This window comes from Podarcis erhardii (genome assembly GCF_964252035.2).
Source record: "Podarcis erhardii genome assembly, chromosome: 4".
NCBI lineage: Eukaryota > Metazoa > Chordata > Lepidosauria > Squamata > Lacertidae > Podarcis > Podarcis erhardii.
This window is the reverse complement of record NC_138508.1, coordinates 33996242-34012977: the sequence shown is the minus strand read 5'-3', so window position 1 is coordinate 34012977 and position 16736 is coordinate 33996242. Positions and strand designations below refer to the sequence as shown.

The window sequence follows — 16736 nt, the reverse complement described above, 5'->3', positions numbered from 1 at the left end:
ATACTACCAAGGAGTGCTATATCTCAGGGAAGGGAGTTTCATAGCCATGGAGCCGTTGCAGAAAAGGTCCTGCCCCCTGTCCCTGTCAGCTTATGTTTTTTTTCCTTTGGGTATGTTTTTCTGTGTTTTGCCACCTGCTTGCCTAACCTCTACTTTGTACACTTTCCCTCCCACAGATGAGGAAACATTCCCTGAGAGCGACCTCCATGGAAAACTCTTTATTAATCGGGTTTTCCGCATTGGTGCAGATAGGCTGTTTGAAATGCTTTTCACTAATTCTCATTTCATGCAAAGATATTTCAGTACCAGAAACATAACAGGTAAAGTATTATTCCTTTTAAAATTTACATTGAAATAACTTTATACCCTTTCATGGAAAAATCAGTTTGTTTATTTGGGACCAATAGGGTCGCCATGTTGTTGAGGTTTCCAGATGTATGGCAACCCTAGGGACCAACACACTGTGATCTGAAACCACAATTTGATGCTGGTTATTCTTATGATAGTTTTCTCTGTAAATTACCGTATTTTTCGCTCTATAGGACACACTTTTTCCCCTCCAAAAATTAAGGGGAAATGTGTGTGCGTCCTATGGAGCGAATGCAGGCTCCTTGGCTTCAGTGATAGCAATGCGAAGCCTCCAAAGCACAGAGGGAGTGCTCCCTCCGCGCTCCGGAGGCTTCGCGTTGCTTTCGCTGAAGCCTGGAGAGCCGCCTGAAGCCTGCGGAGCGCAGCGCGAGTTCCTGCTGCGCGAGTTCCTGCTGCGCTCTGCAGGCTTCAGGTTCCTTTCAGCAGAGAGGGAGAGCTGCACATCGCCCCCTCAGCCAAGCGGGAGGAGAAATGGAAGGGGCTGAGCATAGAGGGAAATATTTTTTTTCTTGTTCCCCCCCCCCCTAAAACAAGGTGCGTCCTATGGTCCGGTGCGTCCTATAGAGTGAAAAATACGGTAAACACCTAGAATTCTCTCCTTCCTTGAGAGCTTTTCCCACTGTCGATGCTCCTTCTTTGCAAGCAGATTCACATTTTCCAGGAAGCAGTGATGTATTTTTGCCTGTATCCCCTTCAGCTGATTCATGATTTTCTTGTCCTCTTGGGCTGCTATCAACATGCAGTAAAACCTACTTCTTTCATATTTCTGTGTTTCCCTACCCCCACTCCGCATAAGTGGTCACCACTGGGGAGAACAGAGAAATGTGCAACAAAATGATGTCAAGAAATAGAAAAGTCTTAGTATAAATTACAGAGGGTTGGGTTAGGGAGAGACCTTGACATAGGCTATCACTATTGACAGTAAATCCAAGCTCCTTATAATGTGAGTTAGAAGGATACATATTGCAATCAGTGACCAAAAACTCATTATTGTTTATCAGAAATGACTATATCTTGATGGCTGCATATTTTAACTCATTTTACACACATAGATGGAGATGCAAGGTGTGAGACAAGTTACCAATGATTCCTGGGTAGTTTTGTTTCCTCCAGTCACTTTCAATGTTTAAGGATTATGATGATATGTGTAAATGGCTAGACGTGATTGATTACATATTTTGGGTCTAGATGCTGTAACAACCCCTTGGAACAGAGACATTGGAGGCAATCAGTTGAGGACCATGACTTACACTATTGGGCTCAACAATCCACTTGTTGGAAAATTCACAACTGCAACAGAAAAGCAGGTACAAAACTCTGTTGCGGGTTATTAGTTTATGCCAAGTATGGAAGTTGCCTAAAACACCAAGTTTATAAAGGTGTTGGATCCTATAGCAATGGCCAAATGGGCAAAATACGTAAGAACAAGAGGAAAGCTTAATAATGGATCCATTTTATTGACAAGTGAGCATGTTTTATTGAATTTTGTAGATTCAAGTTAGTATTGCCGTATCTTTGTTTCAAAATGAAGTAAAGGGTAATAATGAAATACTTCAATAATCAAATTAAGAATACCAGTTTAATAGTTTATTTTGAAATAGATTATCATATATGTATATCTCAGCCTATATATTGACTGGGATTGTACGTAATACTAAGACAGACCATGTGTATGAATAAAACAAATTCCTTCCAGTAGCACCTTAAAGACCAACTAAGTCAGTTCTTGGTATGAGCTTTCGTGTGCATGCACACTTCTTCAGATACATGTGTATGAATGAATGAGTGTGCAGGTACTTGCAGCAAAAATCATGGCCACATGAATTCTCCCCATTCCTGCTACTGCTGTGCTTCCCAGGGCTAAACCATGGTTTGGCTTAGCATTAGATTTAAAACTGGGCTTATGGTTTGTCTTGCTTCAGACAAACCATGAGCTGTAGACAAGGTATGTTCTTGGCTTACTGCTCAAGGTTTGTCTGGGAGAGACAAACATTTGTTCCGACATAAGGCTAAGCTACTTATTTGTACTTAACCATGGTTTGTCTTAGTCAGGCATAGGCAAACTCAGTCCTCCAGATGTTTTGGGACTACAACTCCCATCATCCCTAGCTAACAGGACCAGTGGTCAGGGATGATGGGAGTTGTAGTCCCAAAACATCTGAAGGGCTGAGTTTGCCTATGCCTGGTCTTAGTGTTGCATGCAAAGCAAGCCATTGTGTGATGACATTTTAAGCATGCTTTTGTTTCAGCTGTTTTATGTTTATTGCAATATGGTGAGGGGGGAAATGATTTTGCATGCATAAAAACATTGTTTCAGTTATTTTCGAACTCTAATCTTAAAAAACCTTCTTTATTTTTTCTAATAGGTCCTGCATAAACGGAGCCACAAAGATCATTGCTATCGGATAGACACAGAGGTGGTAACACACGATGTACCTTACCACGATTACTTCTACACCGTGTATAGTTATTGTATTGTTCGCATGTCCAGCCAGAAGTGCAGACTACGGTGAGGCATTTTGCATTGTTCAATGGGGAAACTGGAGGCAGTCAAAAACGACTGCACTCAGTATGGTAAAACTGGTTCTTCTGCACAAATTCCCTTCCCTGTTTACTTTGGTAGTTGGAAAACGATCTGTTGACAGAAACAGGCGTTTACTTGTTTCTTTGCTTCTATTTTTGCCAGGGGATTGAACATACCTATAAACATGTGTTGTGAGCTTTCTCCAACTGCCTTTTCAGTAGAGTTCATCATCAAGTTACAGCTGTCAGTGTAATCTATAATAGCCTTTTAAAGCCAGTGTGTGTGTGCACTCGAAAGTACAGTACAGTGGTACCTCAGGTTAAGAACTTAATTCGTTCCGGAGGTTCGTTCTTAACCTGAAACTGTTCTTAACCTGTAGCACCACTTTAGCTAATGGGGCCTCCTGCTGCCACCGCGCCGCCGGAGCACGATTTCTGTTCTCATCCTGAAGCAAAGTTCTTAACCCAAGGTACTATTTCTGGGTTAGCAGAGTCTGTAACCTGAAGCGTATGTAACCTGAGGTACCACTGTACTCTGTTCAGCATAGAGGTGTTAAGTGACCAAGTCTTCTATGGATTTCCTCCTTTTGGCTACCGGCATGGGTGAAGAAGGTGTTACTAGTGACCGTGCCTTTGCCTCAAGTACACAGCTTGCTGTTTTGAGTTGCAAAGACTGACAGAATTGCTCTTATAGTGGGTGAAAAAGCATGCCTCTGTCCTTAATGTTCCTTGTATTGCAGTCAGTTGCTAACCGTATTATTCTTTTTGCTGCAGGATCTCCTCAGATGTGAGATACAGAAAGCAACCATGGGGGCTTGTCAAGAATATAATAGAGAAAAACACATGGGGTGGGATAGGAGAAAACTTTAAGCAACTTGGTAAGTGCCGTGTCTGCTCCTTGCTGATGATTCCAAATTGCATTCATAGCTGTGATATTTGATAGCACTGCATAGTTCTACGTGGTGGTGCGATTTGCAGGATTTTCACAAGAATTACAGTGGTGCCCTGCAAGACGAATGCCTCGCAAGACGGAAAACCCGCTAGACGAAAGGGTTTTCCGTTTTGGAGGTGCTTCGCAAAACGAATTTCCTATGGGCTTGCTTCGCCAGACGAAAATGTCTTGCGAATTCCTGCGGGGTTTTTTTCCTTTCCCCCCCTTTTTCTAAGCCGCTTATCTGCTTATCCGCTAAGCCGATAAGCCGCTAAAAGCCGCTAAAAGCCGCTAATGGCGCTAATATCGCTAATCCGCTAAGCCGTCAATGGGCTTGCTTCGCAAGACGAAAAAACCGCTAGACGAAGAGACTCACGGAACGGATTAATTTTGTCTTGCGAGGCACCACTGTATGCTTAAGAACAGTCTTGGACCTTCCCAGCTTTTAGAAACAGTTTAAAGACTGTTTCTAAACTTTATTTATTACCTTTTGGTAGCCTTCCAGTAGATGTGTCTGCTCTTGAACACTGCTTATGCGAGGTGACCGATTGAGTACCATTGGATGATAAGGTCAAAAATGAAGCATCAAAACTCTGCATTAAGCTGTTCATTTGTCTTTCATAGTATATCTACATCATGTCATTAGAACACTGATATTTCACTTTTAACCAACTGTTTGTGATAACCTGGAAGTTGGGCAGTAGCAGAACCTTATTTAGGCTCCGATAAATTATTCCCCATGTACCACAGTAAAGCATTACTTGTTGCAGGTAAACCAGCCTGCTCATTTTTATGTGTACAGTGGTACCTCTGGATGCAAACGGGATCCGTTCCGGAGCCCCATTCTTATCCTGAAGTGAACACAACCTGCGTGTGCGCAGGTCATGATTCACCGCTTCCGCGCATGTGCGTGACATCATTTTGAGCGTCTGCGCATGCACAAGCGGCAAAACCCAGAAGTATCGCGCTCCGTTACTTCCGGGTCGCTGCAGAGTGTAACCTGAAAACGCTCAACCTGAAGCACATTTAACCCGAGGTACGCGGGTAGCGCTGTGAGTTAAACCACAGAGCCTAGGACTTGCCAATCAGAAGGTCGGCAGTTCGAATCCCCGTGATGGGGTGAGCTCCCGTTGCTCTGTCCCTGCTCCTGCCAACCTAGCAGTTTGAAAGCACATCAAAGTGCAAGTAGATAAATAGGTATCGCTCCGACGGGAAGGTAAATGGTGTTTCCGTGCACTGCTCTGGCTCGCCAGAAGCAGCTTAGTCATGCTGGCCACATGACCCGGAAGCTGTATGCTGGCTCCCTCGACCAATAAAGCGAGATGAGCGCCACAACCCCAGAGCTGGCACAACTGGACCTAATGGTCAGGGGTCCCTTTACCTTTTTATGACTGTACTAATAAACTGCCTTGTGAATGCAGCCTTACTCACTGTTGGTTTCCCCACTCCCTTTTTAAATAAGGCCAGCACCTGATACTGTTTTACTGGTTTGTCTCTCCACGTGACTTCTTGAATGTAACATTTGGGTTTCCCAATGCATCATGTGTTTCCTCCCCCCTCGCCCCACTCCGGTCAAATACCACCTTTCAAATATCCTGGAAAATGTCAATATAGAGTGTTGTGAATTTCTGAGTGAAAATAAAATGAAAACTGAGTAAGAAATAGGATGTTGTTCCATTACAGAATCGGAATTGCTAATGGAAGAATATGAAATAAACAAACCTGTAGAGGATCCAGTGAAACTTGGTGTTTTGAGGAGGAGGAGGTGGACTTTACAAAGGAATGTGGGAGAGATACTTCCTAAACGTTCTTCACAGTACTCTTTGGGGGAGACAGGTGCACCTTCCCGTGGTGATGGAGGTGGGTACTACAAGTAGGAGTATTTGTTTTGACCATTAACTTAAGCCAAAGGAATTTAAGGGATGTGCTCGCGTGAGAGCCACACGTTATATAGCACCTCTGCATAGCTCATTCAGTTTCATTGCCTCTCCAAATATGGCATCTCTGAGGTACATGCAGGCCGGTACAGTCAACACTAGGGTGGTGGTGTCGTAGCTTACACACAGCTCCTATGCAAAGTTGTGCCTTTTCCTGCAGGTACTGTCTCCAATGCTTCCAGGTTCAGTGCTATACTGCTGAACTGTCGGTGTAGGAAGTGGCTGCACAGAGATGCCTTTGGAATTATTATTATTATTTGAAATAATTTTTATTTGGTTTTACAAATATAAAATTATAACAATACAAAATGCATATCCATATTTGGAAATTTCTCCGAATCTCTGTACTTCCCACCTTCCCCGCCGTGGGTCCTATTGTCTACCTTTTCAACTATATTTGCTACATCACAAGTGTTATTGCAATCCTGCTAATGTTTTCATCTGCTTACAGTGGTCTCCCAGATAGGTTACAAATTTCCCCCATTCTTTATTAAAATTTTGGTCGTCTTGGTTCCTGAGCTTTCCAGTCAGTTTTCCCATTTTGGCATATTCCAAACAGCTTAATTTGCCATTATTCCCTAGTAGAGACTCAATGTCTTCTTTCCATCTCTGGGCTAATAATATTCATGCCGCTGTTGCTGTATACATAAAAAGTCTTTTCTGGTCCTTTGGGATATTGATATCTACAATTCCTAATAGAAAAGCTTCTGGGGTTTTTTTTATAAGTTATTTTAAACATTATTTTTCAGTTCATTTTATATCATTTCCCAGAATGCTTTTATTACCTTACACGCCCACCACATATGATAAAAGGTGCCTTCTTTTTCTACTCGTTTTTACAAAGCATCCTATTGGTAAATACAGTGTATTTTATTTTACTTTGCAAAGAATTTGGTTCACATTTCAGAACGTCTCAGATTCATTAGTCTTCAGCTACTTAATGTGTGCTTACAGCTGCCTTGTAGGATCTGTGCAAAATATGCAGATTTCAGGACAGGGGCGATTAGACCAGCTTTTTTTTTTCTTTGCAGTTTGCACAACAGTGTATTTGAGATTTATCTTCCAAATGTCATTCACAAGACACTACTGGATGACTTTCATTATTTACGCCTATGTATGTGTTAGTGTTTTCCTTCCATCTTCTTACCATCTAAACCTTCTTCTGAAATCAGACTTAGTTTCATTTAATTTTTGGGATATTGAAACTCGTCTTGTTGCACAATTGCCCTTTCAAAATTCCATATGCTAGTCAATTGCATATGATCATGTACTGGCTGATTTAGAAGATAAATGACTATTTTGAGGAACATATGGCACAGTTTAGTGTTCCAAGAAGGGTGAATGAACTAAACGAAGCAACTTTAAATGAGTCTAAACTGCTAATGCATAGCTTCATTCAAGGAAAGATAATACAGAGAAAAACAATACAGAGTGTTCTGCAGAAACCTTAAAACTGTTTGATCCCTTTCATTATTTTAGTAGTTTTAAGCCGCCTCCTAGATTTTTTAATCAGTCCACTCATCTGTGCTCCAGCTTTTCAGATGAGAGTGTTTGGGTCAATACATACACTGCAATTATAATGAACAGTTGCATGCTGGATCACGAAATCTGAATTTTAAAAAGGGTTTTACTCAGTGTTATACTAAGTGATGTGGGGAGGGGGTGGCAATTCAGTTTCAGGGAAAATGTATACACTCTTAATCGCATCCCTTACCCTTAGTGGCTATAAAAAAATATTGTACTCAAATATTTGTCAAGATAATGGCTATTTGTTTTAATGGCCATGCGGATGAAAGAAAATGAGCTCATGAAGTGTAGTGGAAACTGGTGATGCTACTTTCTGGGATCAAGAAAAATCTAAGTTGACAAGTGAAAGAGAGCATGCAGTGCTGATGTCATTCTGTAAGTCTAGTGTGTGCTTCATACCTCACCTTATCTTTAGGATGGCAATTAGATGATAAGTCCAACTGCTAATGTCATGGGTGTGTTCTGATCTAATGCCTAACCTAGTTTGTTACCCTGGTTTGTATACAAGCACCAGCCCTAGTTTGCCTGTTTGGACAAAAAAGGCAAATTATGGTTTGCTGCAAATAACAAAAAGGAGGAGGAGATATTGGTGTGCAAGTGAGGAGGAGTATGTTGACCAGCCAGAGACTTACCAGCACTAGTTGTAGAACACCAAAGTATAGAAATATCCTGTGTGGGTATCACATGATTTCCTGGTTCTGATTTGTGAAATCTTAATGAGTGTGTTGCCTATGGAATTTATCTTTGGTCATAAATTTCTTTCTGTAGCTGATGCATGTTTTACTTTTCCTAGTCTCCACATGCATCAGGATATATTGGAATGCTGCTTGGGATGATTAGATGGTTTTTCTAAGTCAGTGTCCTAAAGTAGCTTCCCTTACTGCCACCTCTGTTAGCGAATTGTGCACTTGTGTGGTATCAGAACTGTGTGTACATCAGCTGTAACTTGTGGCAGAGGTTGCACAGGGGCCTCATTGTGTAACCATGACAGAGAAAAACCAGCTTACCAGGACGTAGGCTGGAATTGTGAGCAAAGGCAAGTAGAAGAATGGGCAGTGGACAGGTATGTGCACAAGGCGGAATCAATCTATATGCAGCAGCCATCATGGTAGAATTCTGAGATTAATGCAAGACTATTCTTACACTAAAAGTCTGCCTATTACATTGTAGTGGTGGATGTTTCAGGCCCTTTACGACTCTGGAGGAGCTTCCATTGCAACAAGAATATCTGCCTACCGTACTTCTTGCTGTGCATGTCAAATAAACACACTCTACATTAAATTTGTATTTCAACTGCAAACATGAGCAGCATCTTTCAGTTCAGACAAGAACCAGAACTGCTCCACCATTGAGAAGGGGTGGGGGAAAGTCTTCAGAAAAGATGCACGTTCAGGTGAAGTTAATCTAGTTTAAGAAGATGGATACAGTAGACTTAATAGTTGCTTTTCTTGCCTTATAGGACCAAAAAGGAATGCTACAAATAAGACCATCACCATCATAGTGGTAATGAGCATCTTGTAAGTACTTTTTTGGCTTTTCATTTGACTTCATTTTTCTTATGGCAAAACATATTGGGGGAAACATTTTTCCCTGGTGGCATTTGAGTGAATTTCATGGAGGTTGATTTTGCAGAAAGGAGCTTTCCTAAGCCATTGTCAAATTAATCCCAAGTTGCTCACATTTTTAACATGCAGGATACTGACATATAGGTGCAAGTGATGAATTGGCTTCAGAGGAAACATATCCTGGTCACATACACATAATCCTTTGCTGGTTTGGCAGGTGGGGACAGGGAGTCATCCTGACTCCCAGAATCTTTCTGTAAGATTATAGGGCAGCCTTCCTCAACATGGTGCCCTCCAAATGTTTGGGGGGGGGATTGCTTGGAGCTAGTCCAAAACCCATGGAAGACACTAGCTTGAGGAAAACTGGATCAATGAAAGTCAGGGACCCTCTCTCATCCTCATGTTTTCATCCCAGTGTGTCTGCATGCAACTCTAGCTCCCCACCCCCGCTAATGATTTTCACATATATTGTGACTGTATGTGCAGCAGGAATGGGGGAGAATTCAATTCAGTTCGCATTTAGAATGGAATCTCCCTAATCCACACCTTCTGAAACAATCTGAGAACTGAAACACAGCCATTCCTCAAAATTCAAACTTCTTCACATCTTACAGTACACTTGTCCAGCTAAGTAACGGGTGCAAAAATGCAAATACTGGGTGTGGGTGTGTCAATTAAAATGCATATATTCATGAAAATAACATACAAAAATGCAGTATGTTAAGGGAAAGTGCTCTGCAAAAATGTGAATATTAGCAAAAATGGTAAAAGGTAAAGGTAAAGGGACCCCTGACCATTAGGTCCAGTCATGGCCAACTCTGGGGTTGCCATGCTCATCTCGGTTTATTGGCCGAGGGAGCCGGTGTACAGCTTCTGGCTCATGTGGCCAGCATGACTAAGCCGCTTATGGCAAACCAGAGCAGCACATGGAAACCCTGTTCATCTTCCCACCGGTAGAGGTTAAGATGAGAGCTTGTGGACTAGCCTTGATCTCCCTGGTCTAATGTAGCTTGAACAATGCCAACGCTCTCTCATGCTAGCTCTCTTTTCAATACACATTTTAAAATGAGAATATTATACGGTAATTGATTTTGCCCAGTGAAAAGTCTTAACCATCTTGCCAAGGTTGTCATGAAGATGATCTTTCCTCTCTAATCTTACATGCTTTTCCCTACTGGGGTAGTCCCTGTAGCAGGGGTGGGGAATTTGTGGTGTTGTACTACAGCTTCCATTGGTCCTGACCATTGGGCATAGTGGCTAGGGCTGATGGGATCTGGAGTCCAGCAGCCATCTGGAGGGCCACAGTTTCCCCATCCTTGCTGTTTAGCCTCTTAACTACTGTGATGATATAAACATGAAACAGAAAAAGTGATAAAAACAGCCTGGTTTCTTTCTTTCTTTGCAGCTTGCTCCTACTGGTTTTGCTAAATGTGACGTTGTTCCTCAAACTGTCCAAGATTGAACATGCAGCTCAGTCGTTTTACCGTGTTCAGCTTCAGGAAGAAGGATCTGTAAAGTGAGTGGATTTCTCTCCACCCCACCCTCATGTTCAACTATGCCTCATTTGTCAAATATAAGATACCAAAACAAAGCAAAACAAAAAAAGTTTTGCTGACTTCACAATACAGAGCTGGTGTAGTTTAGAGCAAGGGTCGGCAAACTTTTTCAGCAGGGGGCCGGTCCACTGTCCCTCAGACCTTGTGCGGGGCCAGACTATATTTTTTTTTGGGGGGGGTGAACAAATTCCCACAAATAACCCAGAGATGCATTTTAAATAAAAGGACACATTCTACTCAGGTAAGCCATCCCCCCCCCACGACTCTCCCCTCCCTTCTCCACAGCACCGGACGAGCCCCAGTGGCTGCTTACCTGTGTCTTGCACGCAGCAGGGACTAGCAGTGGTGGGATGGTGCGAAAGGGCTCCAGAGAGGGGCTGGCAGCAACAAAGCCTGAATTGAGCCTGCTTACAATGGTGGCCGCTCGAGAGCTAACGCTACTGCTGCTGGCACTAACAAAGCCCAGCCATCTTGCTCTCTGCTCTAGGCAGGGCAGGGAGAAGCCAGGAGAAGGGAGGGAGGAGGCGCCGCCAAACACACGCACTGGCACAGCCTGAACGATCAGATCCACACGGCGATTCATGGACCATCTGTGGGCCAGATCCAGAAGGCAACTGGGCCGGCTCCGGCTCCCGGGCCTTAGTTTGTCTACCCAGAGGCTAAGAGGGCCAAGAAGCACCAACTTCAAATCTCACTTTAGACAAATCTCACTTTGGGGAAGCTGCTCAGCCTGTGTTTTATGACCGGAATGGGGAATATTTTTCAGTCCAGGGCTACATTCTCTTATGGGGAACAGAGGCAAAAGTGGGTGAAGCAACAAATACAATTCATTCATTTGTACAGTAGGTAAATTCAGAGGTGTCTATAAACACTGTCCAGGCAATTAAGACATTATTACAATTCAGTTCAAGGACACAGTCCAGCCATGCAAGAGCATCTGAGGAGGGCAGGGGTGTAGCGTGGGAGTGGGGGCTGTTGGGGTAATTACCCTGGGTGCATTGGGGGGAGCGCTGCTCACACTGCCCTCCCTGAGCCAGCCCTGCAGTGTTTTGCAAGGCTGGGATCTGATCAGAAAACATGTACATAGATCATGGTAGTAATGTGTTAATTAGGTGAAAGCAAAGTAAAGAATGGGACTACATTCTTTAAGGACTGTAAGGCAGCGACTTATCCCTGCATTTTCTCTTCTCAGTTTAGCCTTTAATGTGGCATCAAGAGAAAAAACTCACCAGCAGGACAAAGATCAAGTCCAGCATGTCAAAGGAGTGCTGAGGGACTCCATAGCATTGCTTGAACAGGTGGGTGTTGCTGTTTCTATTATTTGGTCCCCGTACATGTGAAAACGAAACGTGGGATGTGTGAAAAGATTAGTGCTTTGCTAATAAAAGAATTAATAAATCACTTCCGTATTTGGATGCTATGGCCTCAGGCTTTCAGGTTAACTAGTGAGAATGGGATACAAAAAACTGATTGAGATTGCTTGAGAAAGAGAATATTAATATTCAAGAGCTTGAGATAATTCCAGGGCTGCTATGAATATTTAAGAACTAAGGAAGCTTTGAAGTTTAAGATTTGCCACAATGTATGTTTGTGGCATATGTGCTAATGAAATGGAACAATAGTAAAGGTGACCAAGAGACAGTACTCCTTATTAAAAAGAACTTTCTTTGCATCCCAGTAAAACTTACAAAGGAAACATGTCTTTAAAAACTATATTATTTAAAGAATTGCAAGTTCTACTGAATGAAGCTCAACAACCTCATACACATATTTCAGATTTGGTAAGATGTAGATTAGAGAATGGGCTTAATTCTTTTATGTATGAAAGCAGATACAGTATGAGAAAACCCATGTCACTCTGTTGCCCATAGGTACTTCAGAGTAGATTCTGCTGCTGCTGCAATCATAGAATCTTAGAGTTAGAAGAGACCAACTCTAGTCCAACCCCCTGCAATGCAGGAATCTCAGCTAAAGCATCCATGACAGATGGCCAATCAGTAGACAATTTTGAAAAATGATTATGCTTGTTGTTACATGTTACATACAACTAAGGGTTCTCAGGTTTCCACTAGGACATCTCTAGGTGGGTTGTCCTCTAGTTCATTTCTGGCATTCAATTTAAGTAGATCTCTTATGATTTGTGCCTAGTTGTTTGGGTTCCCATCCCTTAAAATACAGTTGCAGTTCATCTGTAGTAAGCACTCTGTTAGTACATAACTATTAGTGTGGGGCAGGGTTGGCAACACAAAGCAGCATTTTTGGGCAGCCTCCCAAGTACCAAGTGCAGCTGATGCTATTTACACTGCTGCCCTGACGCCCATTTTCCAGAGCCCAGTGAACACTGGGTCACTGCCATTTTAGTTGCCCACAATCATCCAAAGTTGACATTACCACTCAGTCACATCATAAGCAATTACAATGGCAGCCGTCTGGCACTCATTTTCGGTACCCAAATACCTACCTGTCTGGTGGAAATAAATATGAAGAGAATAGACCACGTAATCCCATGGGGACACCAACAAGGGAAGGCAGCCCATAGTGAGGGTCCCCTCAAACCTGGAGCTGGTTCTGCTGAAAAGTAATTAGATCTCTTTTTAGAAACAATTCACTGCCTAATTCTTGTCGGATTTTATTTCTGTAGCTGAAGAATTCCCTTTCTATGCTCCAAAGTAGCTTTGATCACCTAAACAAGACCGACAGCAGGAAGCCTGAAAGCTGATGTCACCAAAGGAGAATGAAGATATTTTGTATTGAATGTGAAGCTGCTTATTTTTCTCACATTTCTGCTCACAACCACTTGCACACCTTAGAAATATATCTATAAAACGTGTTCGTTTTTAAAGCCATTAGCCTGTGAATTCTCCTGATCCACTTGACATCTTCTTGTGAGCAGTTTCCTGAACTGTGAATACCTGGTGTGAATGAGTAAGAACATTGTGTGGTCTGGTAATTATGTGATATGCAAATTGTAGGGGGAGAATTCAGCAAGCAATGTGATCTGTAAAAAAAGTAAAAAGTAAAAGTAAATTGGACTCACATCTGATGAGAAAATCATTAACATTATGAAGGATGCAGCATAGATTATCTTGTGGAGCTTGTAACACCCAGAAGTTCTCCATATGGTCTTTTTCCATATTCATGCAACAATTATTCAAAAGTAAGCAATTTTAAAGGTCTGTACATATGTTCTAGAAAACTATTTATAAATCTGAATTTTGAACGTACTGATTGTTTTGGTTGTGTGGGTCTTCTGCTGTACGAGTCAAAGCAATTCTACCTCTTTCTACCACTGTCATTTCAGCTCTCAGGATTTCTCAGGAATTGTCCTTATATGTCAGAGAATTGTATTCAAAAAATGGCCAGTCCCTGAATATTTTTAAATGGCAACCAGTGCATTAATCTGACTGGCATGTTGAGTCCATTGAGACTTTTTCTGATTTTAACATTTGACAGTCTTCAGGCCTGGGAATCCACTTGTCTTTTGGTTGTGTTATATCTATTTTGTAGCACAGACTAAGACCTTAACTGTGTGACACGAGACGGGAATCACCTTTATCTGCTAAAGTTAAGAACAAGCTTGTAAGCCATTGAGGAACAATAGGCTTTCTAAAGTATACTTCTGGAAGAGTAGAACGAAGTAGAATGGTAGTGGCACAAATAAAATTGTGCCTCAATCTGGCTGTGCTGGATATGTCTGTCTATTAAATGAAACTGACCATGTTTGTGACTTCTATTTTGGATTTTTTAATTTCCACTTGACGTTCATCAAAAGTGCCTTTATACCTGTTTGTATAGGAAACCAGCTTTAGCAGATGGACCTACCCAGGCTTAAAAAAAAAGCAAGAAGGAAGTACTGTTTATGTACAGTGCAGACAGAAATGTGTTGGAGCAATTTGTGTCAAACTACTACATGTTTTTGTAGTATGTGTATCTTTTTAAAAGCATAGGCATTGAAGTTACAAATTACTAGTCAGATTAGAGATAAATGAAGGCCGTTTCTGTGATGTCTCTTTACATCTGATGTCTTGTGTGCTTTTTGTACTTGAAAGGAACACCACACTGATAATTTTATATGGTAAGAAAATGAAGTTGAAGATTCTGTATATAATACCCGGAGAATTATGTTAACCTTTCTGTGAATAAATATGAGAGGATTCATTAAAGTTGCCAGAAGGTTTGCTGTACATAAGAAGAGGCTGCAGAATGAGGCCAGTGGCTCATCTTTTCCAGCATCCTGTTCTCACAGTGGCCAAACAGATGCCCACGGGAAGCTGAAAAGCAGGACCTGAGAGCAACAGCACACTGACCACTTGTGATTTCCAGCAACTAGTATTCAGAGACATACTGCCTCTCACAGTAGAAGCAGAGTATAGCCATTGTGGCTAGTAGGTCTTGATAACCTTACCCTTCATGAATTTGTCTAATCTATTTTTCAAGCCATCCAAGTTGGTGGGAGCAAATTCCATAGTTTAACTATGCACTGTGTAAAGAACTACTATTTTTAACTGTCCTGAACAGGCCTGGCTCACCTATGAAGTAGGGTGAAGCAGCTGCCTCAGGTGGTAGAAGCCCCTGAAGCAATGCCCCCATGGGTGCCTCACCACTCTGCAGAGAAGCAGTGCTGATTGCCAGTGAGATTTCGCTGAAATTTCATGAGATTTCATGGAGCACAAGAGATCTTGCCATAGATATTCTGCTGGAAGCCACCCAGAGTGGCTGGGGAAACCCAGCCAGATGGGTATAAATAATAAATTATTATTATTAAATTGGCATTGATTCCAGCATGGCTTCTCTGTTAGTGGTGGGTGGTGCAGTGGTGATGCTGGCATGGTGGGAGGCATGGAAGAGTGGGCCGGCACTTCCCGTTTTACCTCAGGCGGCAAAACAGGATACTGATACATTTAAGGATTTTTTGGTTGGGTTTTTTTTTAATGTTTTTAGCAATGTGCTCAAATTCTTCTTTAGCATCTCTTATTGGATGGTAGAATTTCTTTCACCAAAGTTTGTGTTGCTTTTCCTTCTCATTTGGAAAACTTCCATTTTCTAAACGAAGCCTTCTTGCCTGTAATAGCTTCTTGATTTTATGTAACTTCCTGAAGGTGGGAGCTTGGAGATGCGATGCACAACAGCCGCCTGTCATTGGATTAGCATAGCTATTATGGCTATGATTCTAAACATGGTTACTATCAAGCACTGAATTCAGTGGGACTTAACTTCTGAGTAAACACAGAATTTCACTGCATACCTAAAAAGGAAACAAAAACTCACTGAATAAAATACACACAAAAAAAAGAGCAAGCTATTAAATGACTCTCAGGCCAACCACCTTTTTATGTTTTGGGGTAGAGACCAAGCTAAACTGAAAACCAGGGCAGTTGACAAACTAGAATGAAATCAAATGAGCTGTTAAAGGCAAGCAAAAAGAATTGGGGTAGGGGGTGGGGAATGGGAAGTACGAAGGTAAAAGAAAAGCAAGTGCTTCCCATGGAATACCAGTACTGTATAATTGTACAGAGAATATATTGGGATGGTTCTTGCTTGAAACAGTCATATAAATGAAGCTTCCGTCTGTCCTAGAGAACGTTATTGAGAGCACCAATCCTGAATTTCTAAAATCAAGCCCTACTGTGTAGAGCCAGGTGACAAGGTTCTATATTTCATCCAAACTGAAGGGCTGTCTTGTATTACAAGCAGGTGAAGGGAGGAAGCATGAGTCACTTGCATTTCCCCTTTTGCTTCTGCTTTGCAATATGAGAAGTTGGTCAGTGCTAATCTATTCCAGTTATTTACCGTAGGTTATTACTGGCTTGGAAGTATCCATGATGCATACCGATCAGCACTGGCAACACTTGTGTTCATACGGTCCAGGACTGGTACTGTACTGACACATACACCATCAGGACAAATGGCAATTCAATTACCTGCTTAGGGAAAATGGTTTGCAATTAGTATTTTTTATTTTGCAAATCCAGAGCAGTTAGCCCTGTGACAAAGGGAAAATGCAAAAGGAGCAAGTCATAACTACAAATGCACAATTTTTGCCAGACCCTTTTAAAAAATAAAATAAAAATAAAAAAATTGCCGGGGGGGGGGGAGACATTTCCTAAAATGGAAATTAAAAAATAGCTAGTTTACAACATCTATCCTACAGTGAGAGAGCAGTGCGATGTAGTGCTTAGTGTTGGAGTAGGATCTGGGAGACCAAGGTTCAAATTGCTGTTAAGCCATGAAACTCGCTGGGTGACCTTGGACCAGTCACAGTGTTTCCGCATAACCTACCTCACAGGGTTCTGAGGATAAAATGTGGAGGAAGAGAATGTATACCACC

The 16736-nt window shown here is 42.0% G+C and overlaps 1 protein-coding gene across 4 annotated transcripts in view; it reads left to right on the top strand.

Annotated features, from left to right (window-relative positions):
• The window catches only part of GRAMD1C (GRAM domain containing 1C), a 58204-nt gene extending 44572 nt beyond the window's left edge, over positions 1-13632 (top strand). For all 4 annotated transcript variants that reach the window (XM_081859712.1, XM_081859711.1, XM_081859714.1 and 1 more), the window contains exons 10-18: positions 177-320; positions 1558-1676; positions 2736-2878; positions 3667-3770; positions 5507-5683; positions 8747-8804; positions 10258-10368; positions 11601-11706; positions 13050-13632. In XM_081859712.1, coding sequence (XP_081715838.1) covers positions 177-320; positions 1558-1676; positions 2736-2878; positions 3667-3770; positions 5507-5683; positions 8747-8804; positions 10258-10368; positions 11601-11706; positions 13050-13127 — 1040 coding nt within the window. In that variant the 3' untranslated portion in view covers positions 13128-13632. The remainder of the gene's footprint in view (positions 1-176; positions 321-1557; positions 1677-2735; positions 2879-3666; positions 3771-5506; positions 5684-8746; positions 8805-10257; positions 10369-11600; positions 11707-13049) is intronic.
• Positions 13633-16736: the final 3104 nt, after the last annotated feature.